Consider the following 21,292-nt stretch of genomic DNA (forward strand, 5'->3'; position numbering starts at 1 on the left):
AGAGGTACCAAGTAATGCTTTTGCTAATAAGTGTGTGAACCGCACTAATAATAGCCACACTAATAATATTCAGATTTTGATGTTGTTGTGAATGTCAATGACATTCATCCTAAAAAGAAGATCTCTACTAGCAAGCTTGCTACTAGTGTACCTGAGGTACCTATTGATAAAATTTCCTTTCACTATCCATCCAGTGTTCTTAGATGGAAATTTATCTATCAGAAAAGACTGGCCTTAGAGAGAGAGCTCGCTCAAAATTCTCTTGAGTATGAAGAGATTATGAATCTTATTCATGAAGCTAGACTGATGAAAACTGTGACTCAATTTTCTAAATGTTATGAAGTCCTTGTGAAGGAATTCATCGTAAACTTACATGAAGACTGTGGCAATAAGAAAACTAAGGAATATTTGAAAGTGTTTGTCAGGGAAAAATGTGTTAATTTCTCTCCCATATGATCAACAAATTTCTGGAAAGGTCCAATGAAGCTCAACAAGAGCTGGAAGTATCTGATAATCAAATGTGCAAAGTAATTACGGATGGACAAGTGAAGACATGGCCTATCAAAGGGAAGCTAAATGCGAGCAAACTAAGTGTGAAGTATGCTATACTTCACAGGGTTGGAGCTGCCAACTGGGTGCCAACTCAACACAAGTCTACAATTTCTGCTGTCCTAGGTAAATTTATCTTTGCTATTGGTACTAAGACCAAAGTTGACTATGGAACCTATATTTTTGAACAAACTATAAAGCATGCGGGTAGCTATAGTGTTAAAGGCCCCACTGCCTTCCCCTCCCTTATTTGTGGAATCATCTTGAATCAATTTCCTAATATTCTAAATGACAAAGATTCCATGTGCAGAAGAGAAAGTCCGTTACTCTTTCATCATAAGTTTTTTCAAGGAACACATGTTCCTGATATTGTCACAACATCACCTGGACCATCCAAAGATTTCACAACTACGAGTAAAGCTGCCATGATTGCAATGCTCGAGGAGACATGTAAGGAAATGGAGTCCATGAAACTAGCTCTTGAAAATTTGATCAACTCCCTTGAAACAGATGACGGAGGTGAGTCTGCAGATACTGATATGGAGGAACAGGATAAAGATGTTGGTGGATCAGACAGTGAGATTGAGAAAGAAGCCAGTTCTGGTGATGGCACTGATGAAAATGTTGGACTCAGTAGCTCTATTTGAAGACTGAAGCAGCCATGTATGGTAATCTGTCATAGTTTGGAGTTTTTTTTGTTTCTTTTCTGTTTTAAGGATGCTTTGGCAACATTTTTGGTAAAAAGGGGGAGTAATGGTGTTTGGCGTTTAGTGATTCTGTGTTTTGTTACAAGCTAATTTGGTTTATTCTGGATGAAGTTTATATGTTAGCTAGTATGTGTAGGTAAGTTGTCTTAATTACTCTTGCAAGATATATGCTATATGTGTGTTTCTAGCTATATGTGTGTTTGCTGCAAGGAATCTCTGATAACGTGGTAACATAATCTTTTAGCCAAAAGTATGCCAAAGGGGGAGATTGTAGATGTTTTAAATTGGCTATATTTTGTGGTAAATCATTCTTGTTGTATGTATGTGGAGTTATGCAGGATTGTATGTCTGAGCTAGTACAAATATTCAAAGGATGTCATGCTCGATGTCATGACATCTTTGTCTGACAGTAGTAGCTGTTACTTGTTAGTTGTGAGGTTTCCTTATTTATCTCAGGTTGCTATTTAGGAAACTATATATTGTGTGTTGTATGCTTTGTGCTAAAATATCTCAAATTACAACTTACGTCAACACCCTGATGATGTGGAAATTAGATTAACATGGTTAACCCTAATTTATGTGTGGAAGGCCCATGGTCCAAGTCCTTCTTCCTGCTGACTATTAAACGACTGCAAATCCTACTTTCAGAGGCAGAGTTTTTAAGCGTGAAAATCAGTATAATCTCTTTATTTCCACCGCGTGTGTTACTTGTGATCCAAACAATTATGAAGTAGATGATTGCTTTGGAGTAGTATCTCTTTGAGGTGTTTGTGTATTATGAAGAACCGTAGTTCTGTAGCTGTTTCTTGTGATCCAAGATATTGTCCTTAATGATTGCATTGGAATAGGTTGTTTTTGTTAATTGTCACGCTAAGCTTTTAAGCACGAGTGTGTGTCTCTTGATTCAAGCTTTTAAGCAGATCAAGGTGTGTTTTGAAGTGTGTATTCTCTCTGTAATTGTTTTATGCTTATTTGTAATCACTGCTATGATTGAGGGGGAGTGAGTCGAGATACTCAGGTCTATGAATAGATTGGAATTGCATTGGGTAGGTTTTAAGTGAGGAATTATAAACGGGGGAGTTTAACTCTGAATTAATTCTGCTTATATTGGATTCCCTCCCTGGCTTGGTAGCCCCCAGAGTAGGTTGTTTGAACCGAACTGGGTAAACAATTCTATGTGTTCTTTATTGTTTTTATGTTGTTCTGTTTTAATTGTCTGTGTTGTGTAATTGTAGATGTCATAACATCCAGCAAGACATTGAGCGTGTGTTACTAGAGTTTTCACTTTTCATCAATTCACTCTCTCTCCTATCACAAAGGAGAAAATTTCCCAATAAACAGTAAGCACAACCAACACTGGATAAGAAGAATTAAAAAATACAAAATGGCTCCCGTAGAGTACTGCGGATTCTTAAGGTGCTAATACATTACCTCTGTATAACCAACCTCTTGATCCTTAGAATCTCTCCTAGGTGCTTCCCACACCTAACCAAATTAGGGTTTATTAAGATCTTTTTCCCCTTCCTCCTCGTAGGATAAATTAAAAATTCTTGTTACATGTTCCTTCTATAACAAAAAGAAACCCATGGCACCTCTTTTTCCAGGTGGTACCGTTTCCGCATGCGAAAATAGGGTTGACCATCCCTTGTGTTCATCTTTAATACAACTTCTTTGTCTTATTAAAACAAAGGTGAAAATAATATGTTTTTTAAAGGGAGGTATTTAAAATACAATATTTGCGATGCTTCATTGCAGTGTGAATTTTTATAGGGAGGTATTTAAAATACCATGTTGAAAAACATTTAGTGTTCAACTTTTTCACTACCTCAGAAGTAAATTGAGTTTTAAGATTCTAATATTTTTATTTTTAATGAAAATACTTAAATATACATGATTGAATTTGTCTTATGGGGTTTCTAACACTGCAGGAGGTGAGATTTTAAAATCACACCGAAATTGCAGTCTATTGTAGTTGTGGAGGTAACCGCATACGAAATATTTATGTATTTGGTGGTCTTCATGTGAAAAAAATGTTTAGGATTAAAGTAGTGTCTTTCAATTATAGTTATGTTCAGACTAACCCTTTCCTTATGTTCATATATATCGTCCAAAATTATAAAAACTTTTTCTCCATTTGTGCTATATTGAAATAGTGAACTAATACATCACTAACATGATAGATTGATTATCATAATTTTTATCCATTCGTACTATTTTGAATTACTGAACTAATTCATCTCAATTGCTTATGAATAATCTAGATAGAACTACCCAGTCATTTTTAAAATTAAAATGTGAGAGTTTTGGAACACTATGTGAGTTTCTATGTGTACTTAAAAAATACTAAGTCACTCAATACCTAAATAATTTTTCATACACACCTAGAATATTTTCCAAAATATTACAGAAAGCGCTATGAGTTTTCGATCCTTTTTCCCTCTACCCCCTTGGTGGTATTAAGTTATAGAGTATTTTTGTTTCTTCATCCTTTCTATACATTTGGAAATTTATCTTTTTGGAGAAATTTTTTCATTTGGATGATGTTTTTTTACTTTAGTAATTAGTTATGCTTAAAGTATGTAGTCACTTCGATTACATTTTACGGTTCACCTGAATATTTCAATGCATTTGAACATTGTACAACCTAGTACATTTCACAGCTTTTCATGAAACATTCTTAAATATAAATCTCATGTATTTTGAACAATGTATTTTAACTCTCTAATTACAAAAACTAAGTGATATTTATTTTTAATGAGAAAGAATAAATATACATGAAAATAGTTTTTATACACATGTGTATTCCTATAGAACTATACTACTGCATCCTCGCATTAAGGGGATGGTTTGTCTAATCGTCGTCTTCTTTTTCTCCTTTTTCTTCTTTTTCTTCTTTTTTTTCTTTTTTTTCTTTTTTTTCTTTAGGAGCTGACTCTTTAGGAGCTGAAGCTGAATCTGGCGAAGCTGAAGGTGATGCTGAAGCTGAAGTCGGTGAAGCTGAAGGTGATGCTGAAGTTGAAGTTGAAGCTGAAGCTGGAGCTCCACAAATAGGAGCTTTTCCTGTAACTATAGGTTTGACATTAGAACATTTAGCTACTGCTGGTGCTCCATTGAATGTGAGATCAACATTATTTAACTCCACGCCATCGCATGGTACACCACTACTGCAAATAATAATCACTCCTTCTGATGTTCCAGATGTGCCCTTAATGTTCTTGAATGTAACCTTGCTTAGCTTTATTTTTGATGGATTCTAAATCATAGAAAATGTTAGTTATATACATTAAAGTGTAATACTAAACAAATAAAGATGCGAGTGATTATTACCTTTTTAGAACATTGATTCCATGGACAATACTCTTGGTCAACGATGACAGGGTTCATGACATTATTCATGATAATGTCTTCAAAATGCATATCAGTAACAGTAATTTTTCCTGGTGTATCAGGCCAAGTCTTAATCCTCACACCATTTTCAGTTTCTGTGAGAGTACAATTTTTAACTATAAAACCTGCTACATTCTCTTCATTCGGATACTTTCCAAGGCTTCCAACACTAATACCATGTCCTGGTCCACAATTCACATTTTCGACAGTTACATTTTTGCTACCATCACCTAATGATACACAATCATCTCCAGTTCCAATGTTCGTATTAATAATTGTAACACCATTTGATCTTCCCATGTGGATTCCATCAGTATTAGGACTTTCATCAGGCGCTATAATTTTGACGGCATCAAATGTGATATTGTTACACCCCAAAACCATAAAATGAAAATACTTGCTGTCCTTAGATGTAACACCAGTGACCATTGTATTGTTGCAATAAGCAAAATACAAACTCTGTTGGAATTCAACAAAAAAATTTAATTATAATGATTTTTTGTATGAATTCAACCAGAAAACTTAATTATAATGCTTTTTTGTTTGAATTCAACCTAAATATTTAATTATGAGTAAGATTTTTCATTACGGAATATAATTATTTGGGTGATTAATACTTACAATTGCACGTTTATTGGAACCTTTTCCATGAGATTTATCTTTCCAAGCAACTGAAGCACCTTTCCATGCAGCTGCACCTTGACCATCAAAAACTCCTTTTCCTGATATGGTAAGGGAGTCTATATCATTAAACCGGATCCATTGTTCAGCTCCTTTAAGATCAGCATTGTTCCCAGGTGCTTGAATTGTGCCATCCACTTGAACTTCTACAGGAGCCTTACAAGGACCTTTAACTTCTAATAAACCCATCTTGTATGTACCAGCTGGAATAACAATTTTAGCGGCAGTTGTTGATGCACACGCTTCATTCCAAGCAGTCGTGAAGGCCTTATGAAAGGAAAATTTATTAGAAGCTAATTATTTTCTTATTGTCAATTGAATAAGAATATTTATTACCTGGGTAATATCTCCATTTGGTGCTCCACCAAATTTAGATATGTCAAAGACACCAGATTGAGCTGCAACAATGTCCGCTAGAAAATATAGGAATGAAAATATTATACCAATTCTCAAGTTCTTCATCATATCTTCTTTGATTATTATTATTATATACTTTGACTTCTCTTGAATGATTATGCTATTTGAAAGTAAGGTGGAACACTATTTATACTTGAATGTCGAAGGATCATTACCATGAACAAGGCAAACGAACTACTATCTAAATATGTCTCTTTCCTTTTTTATTTGTTTGGTTCTTTCTTGTGTTTATTAATTACAATCATTTTTCATCTCTTATAGATAACAAGTTTACTATACTTATCTTTGACTTTAACATTACCATTTTATTCTCACTTTCTAAATATAAGACTATGGATACTAATTATATTACTGTCTTGTTATTCACAAAAATTATCATACTTTTTAATTAGTAAATAATTATTTGTTAGTGATTTTTCAAGATTAACCTTTATAAGGAAAAATAACTTATATATCCATTGTGGTATTTTTTTTTTACTAATTAAAAATAAAACATAAAAGAATTATAAGTATTTTGATAAAAATATCATTAATTAATAACTCTGCAAATTTAAAATTTTTCCTTTAAAAGGAGAAACACAAAAATTTCAAGGTTTGGTTCATGAAACTATTAACATACATTAGTGTATGATGATGCTATGTTTGGTTTAAATGGTTTTGGCTATCTTGATGGCTTTAACTTACAGTTGCTCGGGTTGTGAATGTCGTCATTGTGGTTGTTGTAGTGTGTATTGTAAGCGTTGGAACGTGAATTTTAATTTAGTGGAGTTATTACAAATTTAAAAAACCCTTAATATTAATATTTTTAAGGGTTAAATATATTTTTATCCTATTTGCTGATTGGGCTTTGACTTAATTGATGATGTGGCAAAAGGGAGAAGTAGCACCATTATCACAAAGAGGAGCTTACAACAAAGATTCAAAGCTTCAAAGTTGTTAGCAACAAGTTGTTTCTTCAAAAACGAACAACAATTCAAACGAGGGAAGCACAAGGAATCAAAACATAAAGCATCAACAATTTTGGTTCAATAAAGCTAAGGAAATTACAACAAGAATAAAAGGAAGGAAAGAAGGGCTTACCAATCTTCGACGTGCAACAAAGTTCAAAAAAGTTGCAGGTTCAAATAGAATCGACACATCAATCATCTTTATCATTCAACTTTCATCAAATTTGCACAAGCAATTGCACAATCAAAACAATAGCAAATATTTGGAACAATTGTGAAATCAAAGCAGTAGCGATAACAATTCGCGGTAAAGCAATCGCAACAATTACTTGTAGGATTTCCAAATGTAATAGAATCAAAAGCAAGAACAGAGGGAAACAAAGTCGAATTCGCAACCCCTCTTAAATTCTTTAATGCTATCAGGTCCTTTACAATTTTTTGATCATCAACCCCTCTCAAATTGCATATATCCTTGCCTAAACACCATTTAATTTAAGCTTAGGTTTTTTGTGATAAAAGTTGAAATTAATTAACATAGATTGATGATTTACAAACATGAAACATAGATTCATCTTCCATAGTGAAAACTAAGCATGCTTTATCTTCTTCTTTCTGGTTTTTCGTTTGGTCTCGGAGAAAGGCCATGGCGGAATTTCATTGAGAGGAAGGAGAGAAACTGAGAGATGATGTTTCTATTGTTGTTAAACCTGACAGAGAAGAATCGAGTGAGGCCTCCATCTTTGTTATTGTAGGCGACCGAGAGAGAGGTTGTCATTGTTCATGGCAAAAGAGAGAGAGCATTTGTGTTGTTCATTAAGCAAGTAAACCATGAACTTCCTTGTTGTTGATTAACCGAGAGAAATCGAGGGAGATGAGGGCCGAGGTGCTTTTGTTCCTCTCTATTTTTTTCAGAAGCTATCGTGAAAAAGAGGAAGGAAAAAGAGGCATTGCCTCTATTGTTTCTCTAGGGTTTCATAAACCCAATTTTGTGGTTAGAAAAGGGAGGATCCGGGTCACTTTGTAGTGATAATGAATGGTCACTTTTGCAACATCATCAATTAAGTCAAAGCTCAATTAGCAATTAGGATAAAAGGGTGTGGTAAATCCAGGATTTATGTTTTATAAGGGGGGCCTTTAGTAAAAAAAAAACTTCAGGGGGGCTAATCAAAACACACTATAATGGCAGGGGGCTTAATATATTTAACCCTATTTTTAATTATATAAGAAGTTAATTGAGTTTTAAGGCATGTAATTATAGTTTTGAAAAAAAAATACTTAAGATATAAAGACGAAATTGTCTTATGGGGCTCCTAATGCGGTCAGAGGTGTGTTTTTAAAATCTCGTGTGTCGTGGTAGAAAAATTGAGATTAAGCTATTGATTAACTTAACTCAAAAAGAAAGAGTTGCAACCAAAATTAAAGGAAAGGGAAAATATCGATAAAACCCAAAAGATGAAAAGACATAGGTACGAGGATTGGTCATGCAAGGGGAAGGTGCAACGGTGCAGAAAATCGAGATTAAGCTATCGATTAATGATTGGTGCTTTCTGCAAGTATAAAAATTGTATCAACGTAATATAAAAGATTGTCGAACCCACATAGACCAAACAATCAATCTATTATTACGTTGTTTACCTAAGGCGGTCGTTCAAAGGTTTGTATTGGACATAAAAATAATAAATTAAATTTTTTATAAATATGGAATGATAATGCTATAACGTGATTCTCGTTGACTAAACAATACTCTTATGATTTCTAAATAGGATTACTTATGGGGAAATATTTTCTACTTTGAAAAATAATTAAAGAATAAGAATTGTCGCTCTCGCGTATTCATAAGCAAATTTTACTCTTTAATCTTTACCCGGGTTGTCATATTCCCAATCTGTGTTTACCTTAAAGAAATGAATCATTTTTTAAGAAATAAAATCTTTAACATAAAAGGGTTCACGGCATATGCACGAATAATTGGATCCTAAACCTATGAACACGTCTGCTAATAGTCTGAAAGTCACTTTCTAGAAGTATTAAGCATTCCTAATTAATTAATAAAGTGGTTTTAAGGTGTTTATTAATTAAAAAACCAATTTTACTATTTAGTATCAGACGGATTTTGATCTTACCTGACATATTCACGATTTTACTTTCGTAATAACCGATCAAATTAAGTTCAGAAAGTTGTATTAAAACCAAAACTGCATCATTATTAAGTTTTGGTATTTTGATGATGATATGTGATGTTTTAGTGATTTATGACGTGTACACGTGAAATATTTGTTGAATATGATGTTCTGATGATGATATATGATGTTGGGTGGTTTTGAGGTGTTAGGAGTATTTTAGAATAATTAGAATTATTAGTTTAGGTTATTTTAATAAGTGAAATAGAAAAATATTTAGGTAGGGATAATAAGGGCGAGATACTCAATTCAAAGGGGCGAAATAGAAAAATATTTGTTAACCTAGTTCGGAGCAACTCTCCTACTCTTGGAGCATACTAAGCCAGGACTGAAGTTCACTATCAATTTGAAGCTAAACAACCTACGGTTTACAACTTCTCACTTAATCACTACCCAATGCAATACTTCATCCTAAGACTCACCTAGATATGAGGCCCCCCTCAAATCCCTTTAAACATAAACAATGATACCCTACAATATCAAACACTCGCAAAAGATTCACTTCCATGAAAATACCTAGCTAAGACTCTTGACTAAGAACAATAACTTAGAGTTGCTTCATAGCTTCCTCCAACAACAATACAACTCTTGCCTACAAGATTCAAGGTGATACTACTTCTCCTGCTTCACAGCTTCGAGGAGAAATATGGTGATATTCCTACAACCCGGGAGATTCTCCTTAACCAACCCTAAATTTCTACATCTTGAGCCATTATATTTATATCCTATACCAAAATGAATATGGACTTATAATCACAACTTCATAAGCTGTTACAAATCAGCAGTCAATACTTCTACAAGAAAGCTCTTTGATTATTTGTTTCCTAAATAATCTCTTTATTTTGAAACTGTATATTCTTCAAATCATCTGATTGATCCCTCTTACTTGTTAAACATATAACACCTTATATGTGAAGGATAGAAAAACACTTAGAAAGGGGGGGGATTGAATAAGTGTGACTTAAAATCTTGAGCGATAAAAATAAAATGCACAATTATTTTTATCCTGGTTCGCTGTTAACGAAGCTACTCCAGTCCACCCCCGCAGAGATGATTTACCTCAACTGAGGATTTAATCCACTAATCGCACGGATTACAATGGTTTTCCACTTAGCCGCAACTAAGTCTTCCAGAGTCTTCTGATCACAACCTGATCACTCCAGGAACAACTGCTTAGTTCACTCCTAAGACTTTTCTAGAGTCTACTGATCAACACGATCACTCTAGGCTTAGTTCACTCCTAAGACTTTCTGCTCAGCCAACTGCCAAGACTTCCTGCTCAGCCAACTGCCAAGACTTCCTGCTCAGCTAACTGCTAAGACTTCCTGCTCAGCTAACTGCTAAGACTTCCTAGAGTATACTGATCAACTGATCACTCTAGTTCCTTACAACTTAATGTAATCAATTCAAGAGTTTACAAATGCTTCTTAAAAGCGATAATCACAACTGTGATATTTCTCTTACAATTTAAGCTTAATCTCACTAAGATATTACAACAGCAATGTAGTGAGCTTTGATGAAGATGAAGATTCTGAGTTTAGATTTGAACAGCGTTTCAGCAAGTTAATTTGAATTGTATTGGTGCGAAATCGTTAACCTTGCTTCTCATCAGAACTTCATATTTATAGGCGTTGAGAAGATGACCGTTGAATGCATTTAATGCTTTGCGTGTTCCGTACAGCTTTGCATTTAATGTTATACGCTTTTGTCAACTACCTCGAGCCTTGTTCACGCTGTGTCTACTGACGTAGCCTTTAGTAGCTTTAACGTTCCTTTTGTCAGTCAGCGTAGTCTGCCACGTGTACTTCCTTCTGATCTGATGTTTGTGAATACGACGTTTGAATATCATCAGAGTCAAACAGCTTGGTGCACAGCATCTTCTGATCTTCTGACCTTGAAGTGCTTCTGAGCGTGATACCATCTTCTGATCTTCAGTGCTTCTGATCTCATGTTCTTCTGATGCTTTCATAGACCCATGTTCTGATTCTGCTTCGACCATCTTCTGATGTCTTGCCAGACCATGTTCTGATGTTGCATGCTGAACCATTTGAGACACATCTTCTGAGCGCTGAATTATGCGTACTCTTTATATATATTTCCTGAAAGGGAAATTGCATTGGATTAGAGTACCATATTATCTTAAGCAAAATTCATATTATTGTTATCATCAAAACTAAGATAATTGATAAGAACAAATCTTGTTCTAACAATCTCCCCCTTTTTGATGATGACAAAAACATATATAAATGATATGAATTTGCGATCAGAAAGAGTAGACGGCAAAAGACAAATTACACAGCTATAGCATAAGCATATGAATATGTCTCCCCCTGAGATCAACAATCTCCCCCTGAGATAAGTAATCTCCCCCTGAAATAAATACTCGAAGAACTTTAATAAAAGACTTCCCTGATTATTTCGGTAGAGACGATCATATGAGCTTCTGCCTTCAGAGAATCCATAGCTTCTGACTTCTGCTTCCATTGGACAGCTTCAGTGTAACACCCCATAATTTCAGTTTATTAATTTAATTTGGATTTAAATTAAATAATTGGAATTTTAGTATTTTTATTTGGAATTATTTGGAAAATGATGAAATATTGGCATTGGGCCTAGAGTGGTGGTTAGCAGTAAGGGGGTGTTAACTAAGCAAGCCCATTATAATATTTTATTTTATTTTTCATAAAATAAAGGAATTGGGAAAAGAGAAGCAGTAGAAGCAGATTTTGGAAAAAAGAGAACACGTGAAAGTGAGAAGAGCCAAAGGGGGAGAAGAACTTCGAAGATTCGACTCTGAGGTAAGGGGGGATTCTTCGGGTTAGTATTCCTTATGTGATTGTAGGTAGTATGATTGATTAGGATTGTGGTCTAGTTCAATCGTACGTGTCGGGTTGGGAATTTTGTTAGGTTTTGATAATCTTGTATGAATTGACATGATTCTGTTGATACTTGTGATATATGATGTTAATACATGTCAATAACTTGTTTGAAATGTGTAATTGTGTGAAAATCAATGATAATTGTGTGTATGTTCGTATGTACCTGAAATTGGGGAATTGGGATATGGTAAATGCTGTCAAAATGGTGAATTTTGCTGTGCAGGTACGTAGGAACCGGTTCCCATGTGGGACGAACCGGTTCCCCCTTGTAAAAACAGAGAAATATGGATTCTGGGTAGCTGGGAACCGGTTCCCATGCAGGGACAACCCGGTTCCCCATAGTAAAAACCAGAGACGAGACTTTGAAGCTGCCAGGAACCGGTTCCCACGTAGGGACAACCCGGTTCCTGCAGCACTTTTTCTAAAAATGTTTTATCTTTGAAAATTCATAACTTTTGATCTGAGTATCCGATTTATGTGCCGTTTTGGGCGTTGCGAAGCTAATGAGATGCTTTATCTGATGAATTGATAAAATGGGCAATAGCCAACTTTACTTTTTAAACTCGATTTAATTATTAATGAATTGAAAGATAGTATATGTATATGTGCTTATATATATGACTATTGATGCATGTATTTGTGTTGGTGATGAGATTATGATATCCATTGAGTGATGTTAGTATATAACATGTCGTATATGATATATGTTTGTGATTATGTTGTTGGGTTGCTTTGACAATTTGTTACATTGTGTGCAATGATGATGGATATAACGATGTTTGATCGTGGTGATGATTGATGATTGTGAATATTAATATGCTGATAATATTAATATGTTGATTGTGTTGAAGGTATGCGTGTGATATAATTGTATGAATGCTAAACTATGCATGCTTATTGATGATGAATTGGTGATGATAATGAGACGATGTGATACATCGGATTGGTGATGTTGTAAGCATGTCATACGTTGCATTCATTCGCATACATATTTGGTGAGCATGATTCCTAGTGTGTGGAATCTGTGCTGGATATTTTGGTGAGCATGATTCCCAGTGTGTGGAATCGGTGCTGGATATTTTGGTGAGCATGATTCCCAGTGTGTGGAATCGGTGCTGGATATTTTGGTGAGCATGATTCCCAGTGTGTGGAATCGGTGCTGGATATTTTGGTGTGCATGATTCCCAGTGTGTGGAATCGGTGCTGGATATTTTGGTGAGCATGATTCCCAGTGTGTGGAATCGGTGCTGGATATTTTGGTGAGCATGATTCCCAGTGTGTGGAATCGGTGCTGGATATTTTGGTGAGCATGATTCCCTGTGTGTGGAATCTGTGCTGGTTAAACTGTATCTCAGTGATGAGGATATCAGTTGGATGGGTATATCCCATGTATGGTACCACATGCATAGTGTCAGTTTAATCATATGCATTGGTTATAACATGATTGGATGGAATTCAGTGTTATGCCTTGGTGTGTTTATATGATTGATGTATTAAGAATATGTTGTTAATATAACTTGATCATTGGTATAATTGATGAGTTGTGGGCCGATGGCCAATATTGTTGGATTGATGCTTACTTGTTGTAATAATTCTGATTATATGTATGATCGAGTGGATGATGATTACTATGATATTTTATTGCTTATGATTGCATAATGCTTATTAATTCGAATGAAACTCACCCTTACTTTGATGATTTCAGATTAAGGATGTAGCGGCGTCTTGATTGGGTGAAGATAGCTTGTAAGCTAGCCCGTAGTTCGTGTCGAGTCATGCTCTGATTGTAACACTGGGAAACGATAGTTTAGAGACGAATTATTATGTCGGTCTTTGTTGTTTTATAATTGTATTAGAGAACTTGCATGAATGATGATGAATATGCAATGTTATGAATTATAATCCGCTGTGTTGAACATGAATTGTAATTATGTTAAGTGGTTCCTCGTGTAGCATGACAAATGACTATGGTATTTTATGTTAAAGAAGTTGTGACATCCTTGTATTTCATGTTTACTCTGAATATTATTCTATTTTCCGCGGGGGTTTAGAAGGGTGTTACAATAGTGGTATCAGAGCATAGTCGGTCCTTGTGACCAGAGTCTTATTGTTAATTCCTGTCGGTACGCGACATGTGTGAGAAACACTGTCGGTACTCAGTGTGTTCTAACGGTTTGCTTGCAGAAGTGGGATTGAGACTAGTGGGGGAGAAGTCATGCTTCTCGGATATGTCTCAGATGCAAGATGTTAGAGTGATGCGTATGGCAGCAGTACAAGAGTGTAGAGTTATTGTTTTCCGAAGTGAAGGTGACTTGGGCTGAAGACTGTGGTTGTTATTCAGTCGGAGTGTCTCGGAGTAGATGATGGTTATTTCTGAGAAATGGAATTTCGAAGTTGGGGTGCTTCAAGTGCTACTGACGTACTGTGATGTTGTTGTGTGAGTAGCCCTATGTAAAAGGTCGCTGTTGAAGCAGTGATTAAAGGAAGTATGGTTGTAGACCTTGTCGTAGGATTACTAGTAAGTAATTGAGATGATAGTAGAGGTTATCGATGTTGTTGAGAAAGTTTCGAAGTGTGAGTAATGCAAAGAGATGAGTATAATCTCAAGGATAAGAAGGTTGATGATGGCGTACATGAATTTGGTTTCAGGATGTTGTAGAAATCGAGCTTCAACGATGAAATGTGTTGTTTAAGTTGTAAGAAGTTTGGAAGCGAAGAGATGTGATAAGATAATGTTAATAATGAGATTAATTTGAAAAGGATGAGTTTTGGAGCAGAATTTCCATAAGCAAATCGCAGGAAGATTGTTAAATCGTTATGAAACTTCGAAAATTCATAACTGGAGTTCTGGACATCCGATTTGAGTTCCGTTTGAAGCGTCGGAAAGCTAAAGAGATGGAGTTTGTTATAAAAATGGTTTCAGCAGCTGTAACATATTTAATTGTGACAGGGTGTTGTTGGAAAGAGGTGGAGTTACGGTTACACTTGTCCTTAGAACTAGATTGTTCGTTGGTGCGACATGGGATGTCAGTGTCAGAGTTAAACAGAATAAAGGAATAATGAGGAGGCTTGTTGAGAAGCAATCTTAGAGATTAAATGTGCCAATTGAGAAGTTTTGGAGATGTCGTATAGGGTTTTGTTGCATGGTGTCGGTATTGTATCTTGGATAACGATTGGAAACATTCATGTCTTGAGCTCTGAGTATCGGATTAAGGTACCGTTTGAAACCACGAAGAGGAGAGATTATGTTCTACATTGTGGGAGAGTTATAAATACAGTAGAATGGTCCTATGATGAGATATTATGATGTCGGTTAAAGAAGCACGAAAAAAGTGTTGAATAGGAATGCTTATTACCGCGATTGTTCGGAACGAAGTCGAGTAGAATATGTCCTTGATAAATAAGATGATAAGGATGATTTAAATATTGATGGATTTGAGTGATGAAGGAATCAATAGAAAAAGTGAAATAGAATTTGGAACCATTTGTGGTATATTGTGATGCGTCGTTGATGGGTTTGGATGGTGTATTGATGTAAAATCAGTAAGTAGTAACTTATGCGTCGGGACGATTGAAAGCGCAGGAAGGGAATTATCCGACCCATGACTTAGAGTTGACGACTGTGGTTTTGTTTGTGGCAACATTATTTGTATGGTTTGTGATTGGAAGTGTTTAGTGATCATAAGAGTCCGGAGTACCCATTTGATCAGCAAGGGCTTAATGTGAAGCAATAGACATGGTTAGATTTTTCTTGGATTATCATCTTGGTGAGGAAGATGTTGTGTCAATGCACTGAGTAGGGAACCTCTAAAAATGTCGATGCTGATGGAGAAAGAGTTGGATTTAATTGAACAATTTAGAGAACTAAGTTTGGTATGTGAAAGTGCTCCTAATAATGTTAGATTGGGTATACTGAAACTGACTAATGGTATTCCTGACGAGGATAGAGAAAGTCAGAAAGCTGATGTTGAGTTGATCGATAAGTCGACTTTGGATTACCAAGGTAAAGATGACGGACTCAGAATTGACGAGGATGGTATAATGAGGTTGGTGGTCGCTGTTGTGTTCCGCGTGTTACCGAGTTGAGAAAGAATATTCTAGAAGAAGGACACCATAGAGAATTATTAGACTATGACAATGTTGATGAGTTTGGGTGCAAACTCGGAAAAGACGCTATTATGTAGTAACAACGGTCTATGCTTAAATATGATTGTCGGCTATCTATTGACAAATTGAGGACTTGATCACCCTTAATCTCTTGTTGATAATAGGCGGAATTATAAAGATAGTATAAGATTGCTTGTTACCTTAATGGTATAAGATGTGACGAATGCTGAGATGTGAGAATGACCACTCACCATATTGTGGGAACTTATGAGGAAGTGAATATGAAGGAGTGCAAAGTATTGGACGGTGACTTAAGACGAGTAGTCGTAGTCGTACAACGAAAGTATGATGTAGAGTGGTGTTATGAGTGCTACTCGTGAGCAGTGAGGAATTAATATGTCGGAATCCTACATGGAGAATATGTGTTGATCTATAGGTTGAATTTGGAATCTCATAGACATAAGGATGTCGTGCCCAAGGATTAGAACCCTTTTGAATAATTGCCGAGATGATGGATATCCTATTATGGTTGAATGTAGTTAACGAGTATGTATTTGGAGAAGTTAAGACGAAGAGTTGATGCTACATGATGCTATAATAATCTTGTGATGTTGTAAGGTGTTATGTAGATTTCTAAATGTAATGAGGGATTATACTCTATGAAGGATGAAGCTGATTTGATTCTTAGTGGAGAGTGGGACTCAGTTGAGCTATCTTGTAAGCAATGGTATATTGAGGATGATGAGCTATGTAATTATAACTACTGATGTGTGCTTGTTCCGATAGTGGGAATGTTTTTAATAGATGAAGTAACTCGGGAACTTGCTCTGAGTAAGTGTAAGTATTACTTTATCGCTCAATTGGAAGAGTGTGCCTAAGGTTGGTACGTGGGTAAATGGAATCTATTACTACAGTGTTGATCAGTTGTGATCATACCATGGATTATGTAATTGTATTATTCAGTTGTTGAGCGTATTGTATGGATCGTACCTCGAAGTTTCATTGTTGTTAACCGTTGGAGTTATAGCAAGTGGTACACCTGGGGATGGTCAAATGCAACGTAAGAACTGAATTGAATGCATGAGATATGCTTGTGTTGGTTATGTCAGATGAATTTTGAGACTCGACCAAGAAGGTGTTAACGGAGAACGGGAGAGTCAAATGAAGCACTCTTATTTGGGACTTTTACTTGAAGTATGTTTTCGAGGACGAAAACTCTTTTAGTGGGGGAGAGTTGTAACACCCCATAATTTCAGTTTATTAATTTAATTTGGATTTAAATTAAATAATTGGAATTTTAGTATTTTTATTTGGAATTATTTGGAAAATGATGAAATATTGGCATTGGGCCTAGAGTGGTGGTTAGCAGTAAGGGGGTGTTAACTAAGCAAGCCCATTATAATATTTTATTTTATTTTTCATAAAATAAAGGAATTGGGAAAAGAGAAGCAGTAGAAGCAGATTTTGGAAAAAAGAGAACACGTGAAAGTGAGAAGAGCCAAAGGGGGAGAAGAACTTCGAAGATTCGACTCTGAGGTAAGGGGGGATTCTTCGGGTTAGTATTCCTTATGTGATTGTAGGTAGTATGATTGATTAGGATTGTGGTCTAGTTCAATCGTACGTGTCGGGTTGGGAATTTTGTTAGGTTTTGATAATCTTGTATGAATTGACATGATTCTGTTGATACTTGTGATATATGATGTTAATACATGTCAATAACTTGTTTGAAATGTGTAATTGTGTGAAAATCAATGATAATTGTGTGTATGTTCGTATGTACCTGAAATTGGGGAATTGGGATATGGTAAATGCTGTCAAAATGGTGAATTTTGCTGTGCAGGTACGTAGGAACCGGTTCCCATGTGGGACGAACCGGTTCCCCCTTGTAAAAACAGAGAAATATGGATTCTGGGTAGCTGGGAACCGGTTCCCATGCAGGGACAACCCGGTTCCCCATAGTAAAAACCAGAGACGAGACTTTGAAGCTGCCAGGAACCGGTTCCCACGTAGGGACAACCCGGTTCCTGCAGCACTTTTTCTAAAAATGTTTTATCTTTGAAAATTCATAACTTTTGATCTGAGTATCCGATTTATGTGCCGTTTTGGGCGTTGCGAAGCTAATGAGATGCTTTATCTGATGAATTGATAAAATGGGCAATAGTCAACTTTACTTTTTAAACTCGATTTAATTATTAATGAATTGAAAGATAGTATATGTATATGTGCTTATATATATGACTATTGATGCATGTATTTGTGTTGGTGATGAGATTATGATATCCATTGAGTGATGTTAGTATATAACATGTCGTATATGATATATGTTTGTGATTATGTTGTTGGGTTGCTTTGACAATTTGTTACATTGTGTGCAATGATGATGGATATAACGATGTTTGATCGTGGTGATGATTGATGATTGTGAATATTAATATGCTGATAATATTAATATGTTGATTGTGTTGAAGGTATGCGTGTGATATAATTGTATGAATGCTAAACTATGCATGCTTATTGATGATGAATTGGTGATGATAATGAGACGATGTGATACATCGGATTGGTGATGTTGTAAGCATGTCATACGTTGCATTCATTCGCATACATATTTGGTGAGCATGATTCCTAGTGTGTGGAATCTGTGCTGGATATTTTGGTGAGCATGATTCCCAGTGTGTGGAATCGGTGCTGGATATTTTGGTGAGCATGATTCCCAGTGTGTGGAATCGGTGCTGGATATTTTGGTGAGCATGATTCCCAGTGTGTGGAATCGGTGCTGGATATTTTGGTGAGCATGATTCCCAGTGTGTGGAATCGGTGCTGGATATTTTGGTGAGCATGATTCCCAGTGTGTGGAATCGGTGCTGGATATTTTGGTGAGCATGATTCCCAGTGTGTGGAATCGGTGCTGGATATTTTGGTGAGCATGATTCCCTGTGTGTGGAATCTGTGCTGGTTAAACTGTATCTCAGTGATGAGGATATCAGTTGGATGGGTATATCCCATGTATGGTACCACATGCATAGTGTCAGTTTAATCATATGCATTGGTTATAACATGATTGGATGGAATTCAGTGTTATGCCTTGGTGTGTTTATATGATTGATGTATTAAGAATATGTTGTTAATATAACTTGATCATTGGTATAATTGATGAGTTGTGGGCCGATGGCCAATATTGTTGGATTGATGCTTACTTGTTGTAATAATTCTGATTATATGTATGATCGAGTGGATGATGATTACTATGATATTTTATTGCTTATGATTGCATAATGCTTATTAATTCGAATGAAACTCACCCTTACTTTGATGATTTCAGATTAAGGATGTAGCGGCGTCTTGATTGGGTGAAGATAGCTTGTAAGCTAGCCCGTAGTTCGTGTCGAGTCATGCTCTGATTGTAACACTGGGAAACGATAGTTTAGAGACGAATTATTATGTCGGTCTTTGTTGTTTTATAATTGTATTAGAGAACTTGCATGAATGATGATGAATATGCAATGTTATGAATTATAATCCGCTGTGTTGAACATGAATTGTAATTATGTTAAGTGGTTCCTCGTGTAGCATGACAAATGACTATGGTATTTTATGTTAAAGAAGTTGTGACATCCTTGTATTTCATGTTTACTCTGAATATTATTCTATTTTCCGCGGGGGTTTAGAAGGGTGTTACAATAGTACTAGCTCAAGTGGTAGCAGGAATTGCTATGAATATGTACTTAACCCCTAGGTACATGGTTCGATTCCTGCGGGAGGCAAAAACAATATTTCCTGGGCAGCCGATAAGCGGACCTAGGGGGGATTATTGATTAAGCTGGTGACATGCTTGGTAGGCCGGAAGCCCTGCGGGGTAAGCGGAAATCCAGGGTGTTACATTAAAAAGGCGCCTTTTTAATGTAACACCCCGATATCCGCTGCACGCATCAACCGTGTCGGCCAACCGAGCATGTTACCGGCTTAATCAATAATCCCCCCTAGGTCCGCTTATCGGCTGCCTAGGAAATATTGTTTTTGCCTCCCGCAGGAATCGAACCATGTACCTAGGGGATAAGTACATATTCATAGCAATTCCTGCTACCACTTGACCATATGGTCAATTGGTAGCAGGAATTGCTATGAATATGTACTTATCCCCTAGGTACATGGTTCGATTCCTGCGGGAGGCAAAAACAATATTTCCTAGGCAGCCGATAAGCGGACCTAGGGGGGATTATTGATTAAGCCGGTAACATGCTCGGTTGGCCGACACGGTTGATGCGTGCAGCGGATATCGGGGTGTTACATTCAGAACTTGAATTTCTTTGATCTTCAGAACATTCACAGCTTCTGACTTCTGCTTCCATTCAGGACAGCTTCAGAACTTGAATTTCTTTGATCTTCAGAACATTCACAGCTTCTGATTTCTGCTTCCATTCAGGACAGCTTCAGAACTTGAATTTCTGGATCTTTTAGAACATTCACATCTTCTGATTTCTGCTTCCCTCGGATAGCTTCAGAACTTTGAATGTCTACTAACATCACTTCATGCTAGATTTGTATCAGAACATTGTTGAATGTACCAGAGCATCATTTGAGCATCTCTACATCCTGAAATGTTACAGAACAAAAACTAAACGACAAAAGTCAGCATGAACGAGTTAGAACATAAAATGTATATTCAAATACATGATATGTATCAGAGCCAAATGTATCAGAGCATTTTAGGCTAAAAACATGTATCAGAGCAAATAATGTATCAGAGCCATAACATTATGTGCATCAGGGCAAATAGAATTTTGTCAGAACAGGATAGACAATGATATTCAAATTCTATTATCAGTGCTTCTGATTCATTCTTCTTTCTTGCTTCTGATCTCTGAAGCTTGACAGCACTCAGCTTGCTTCAGTTTCAATGGTTTTGCTTCTAGTGTTTGCTTTGAAGATTCACTTCACTTCTTTGTACCTGCAAAACACTTAAACCGTATAGAACTTGCAGTTCTTGTTAGTGAATGTGTGGGAGCCTTTACCCAGCAACTGATAGATTTAATCAAATCATTTATCATTTATCTTTCTCCCCCTTTTTGTCATAACATCAAAAAGAATATATATAAAAAGATTCAGATGTATAAAACGACAAAAGAAACATTTACTGGAATGTAAAACACAAAGAAACTTTTTCATTGATAATCAAAAGATATTACAAAAGGTTCCTATGTTTAACAAGATGAAAAACATTCCTAGCAAATACAAAACAAGCAGAAGCAGCAAGGAAAAGAAAACTACAAAGTAGAATTTCCAAAGAGGAAATGACTACAAAAATTAAAAAATACACAAATCGGTCAAGAAACTCAACATAGAAGTTGAGTATATCTTCCCACAACTCAAGAAAGTCTTCTGTCTTTGGATGAAAGTTGATAACAACATCAAAGAAGGATCTGACTTGAGTGGTATTA

At 35.9% G+C, this 21,292-nt stretch overlaps 2 protein-coding genes and 1 long non-coding RNA gene across 3 annotated transcripts; 2 read left to right on the plus strand and 1 right to left on the minus strand.

The window, feature by feature from the left end:
• The first annotated feature begins 452 nt into the window (after positions 1 to 452).
• On the plus strand, positions 453 to 1,196 carry LOC131597367 (uncharacterized). Its single transcript, XM_058870071.1, has one exon. It carries the CDS (start codon positions 453 to 455, stop codon positions 1,194 to 1,196), a length of 744 nt encoding a protein of 247 aa, XP_058726054.1.
• A 2,652-nt stretch (positions 1,197 to 3,848) lies between these two features.
• On the minus strand, positions 3,849 to 5,876 carry LOC131599248 (polygalacturonase-like). The gene is made up of 4 exons (XM_058871672.1): positions 5,661 to 5,876; positions 5,265 to 5,591; positions 4,584 to 5,102; positions 3,849 to 4,509 (listed from the first exon to the last, which is right to left on the minus strand). Exons 1-4 carry the CDS (start codon positions 5,787 to 5,789, stop codon positions 4,108 to 4,110), a joined length of 1,377 nt encoding a protein of 458 aa, XP_058727655.1. The 5' UTR covers positions 5,790 to 5,876; the 3' UTR covers positions 3,849 to 4,107.
• A 5,511-nt stretch (positions 5,877 to 11,387) lies between these two features.
• Positions 11,388 to 19,461, plus strand: LOC131594899 (uncharacterized). The gene is made up of 3 exons (XR_009281593.1): positions 11,388 to 11,666; positions 13,453 to 17,390; positions 19,177 to 19,461. It is a non-coding gene; the product is annotated as an uncharacterized LOC131594899 (long non-coding RNA).
• Positions 19,462 to 21,292: the final 1,831 nt, after the last annotated feature.

This window comes from Vicia villosa, linkage group LG4, assembly GCF_029867415.1.
Source record: "Vicia villosa cultivar HV-30 ecotype Madison, WI linkage group LG4, Vvil1.0, whole genome shotgun sequence".
Classification (NCBI taxonomy): Eukaryota; Viridiplantae; Streptophyta; class Magnoliopsida; order Fabales; family Fabaceae; genus Vicia; species Vicia villosa.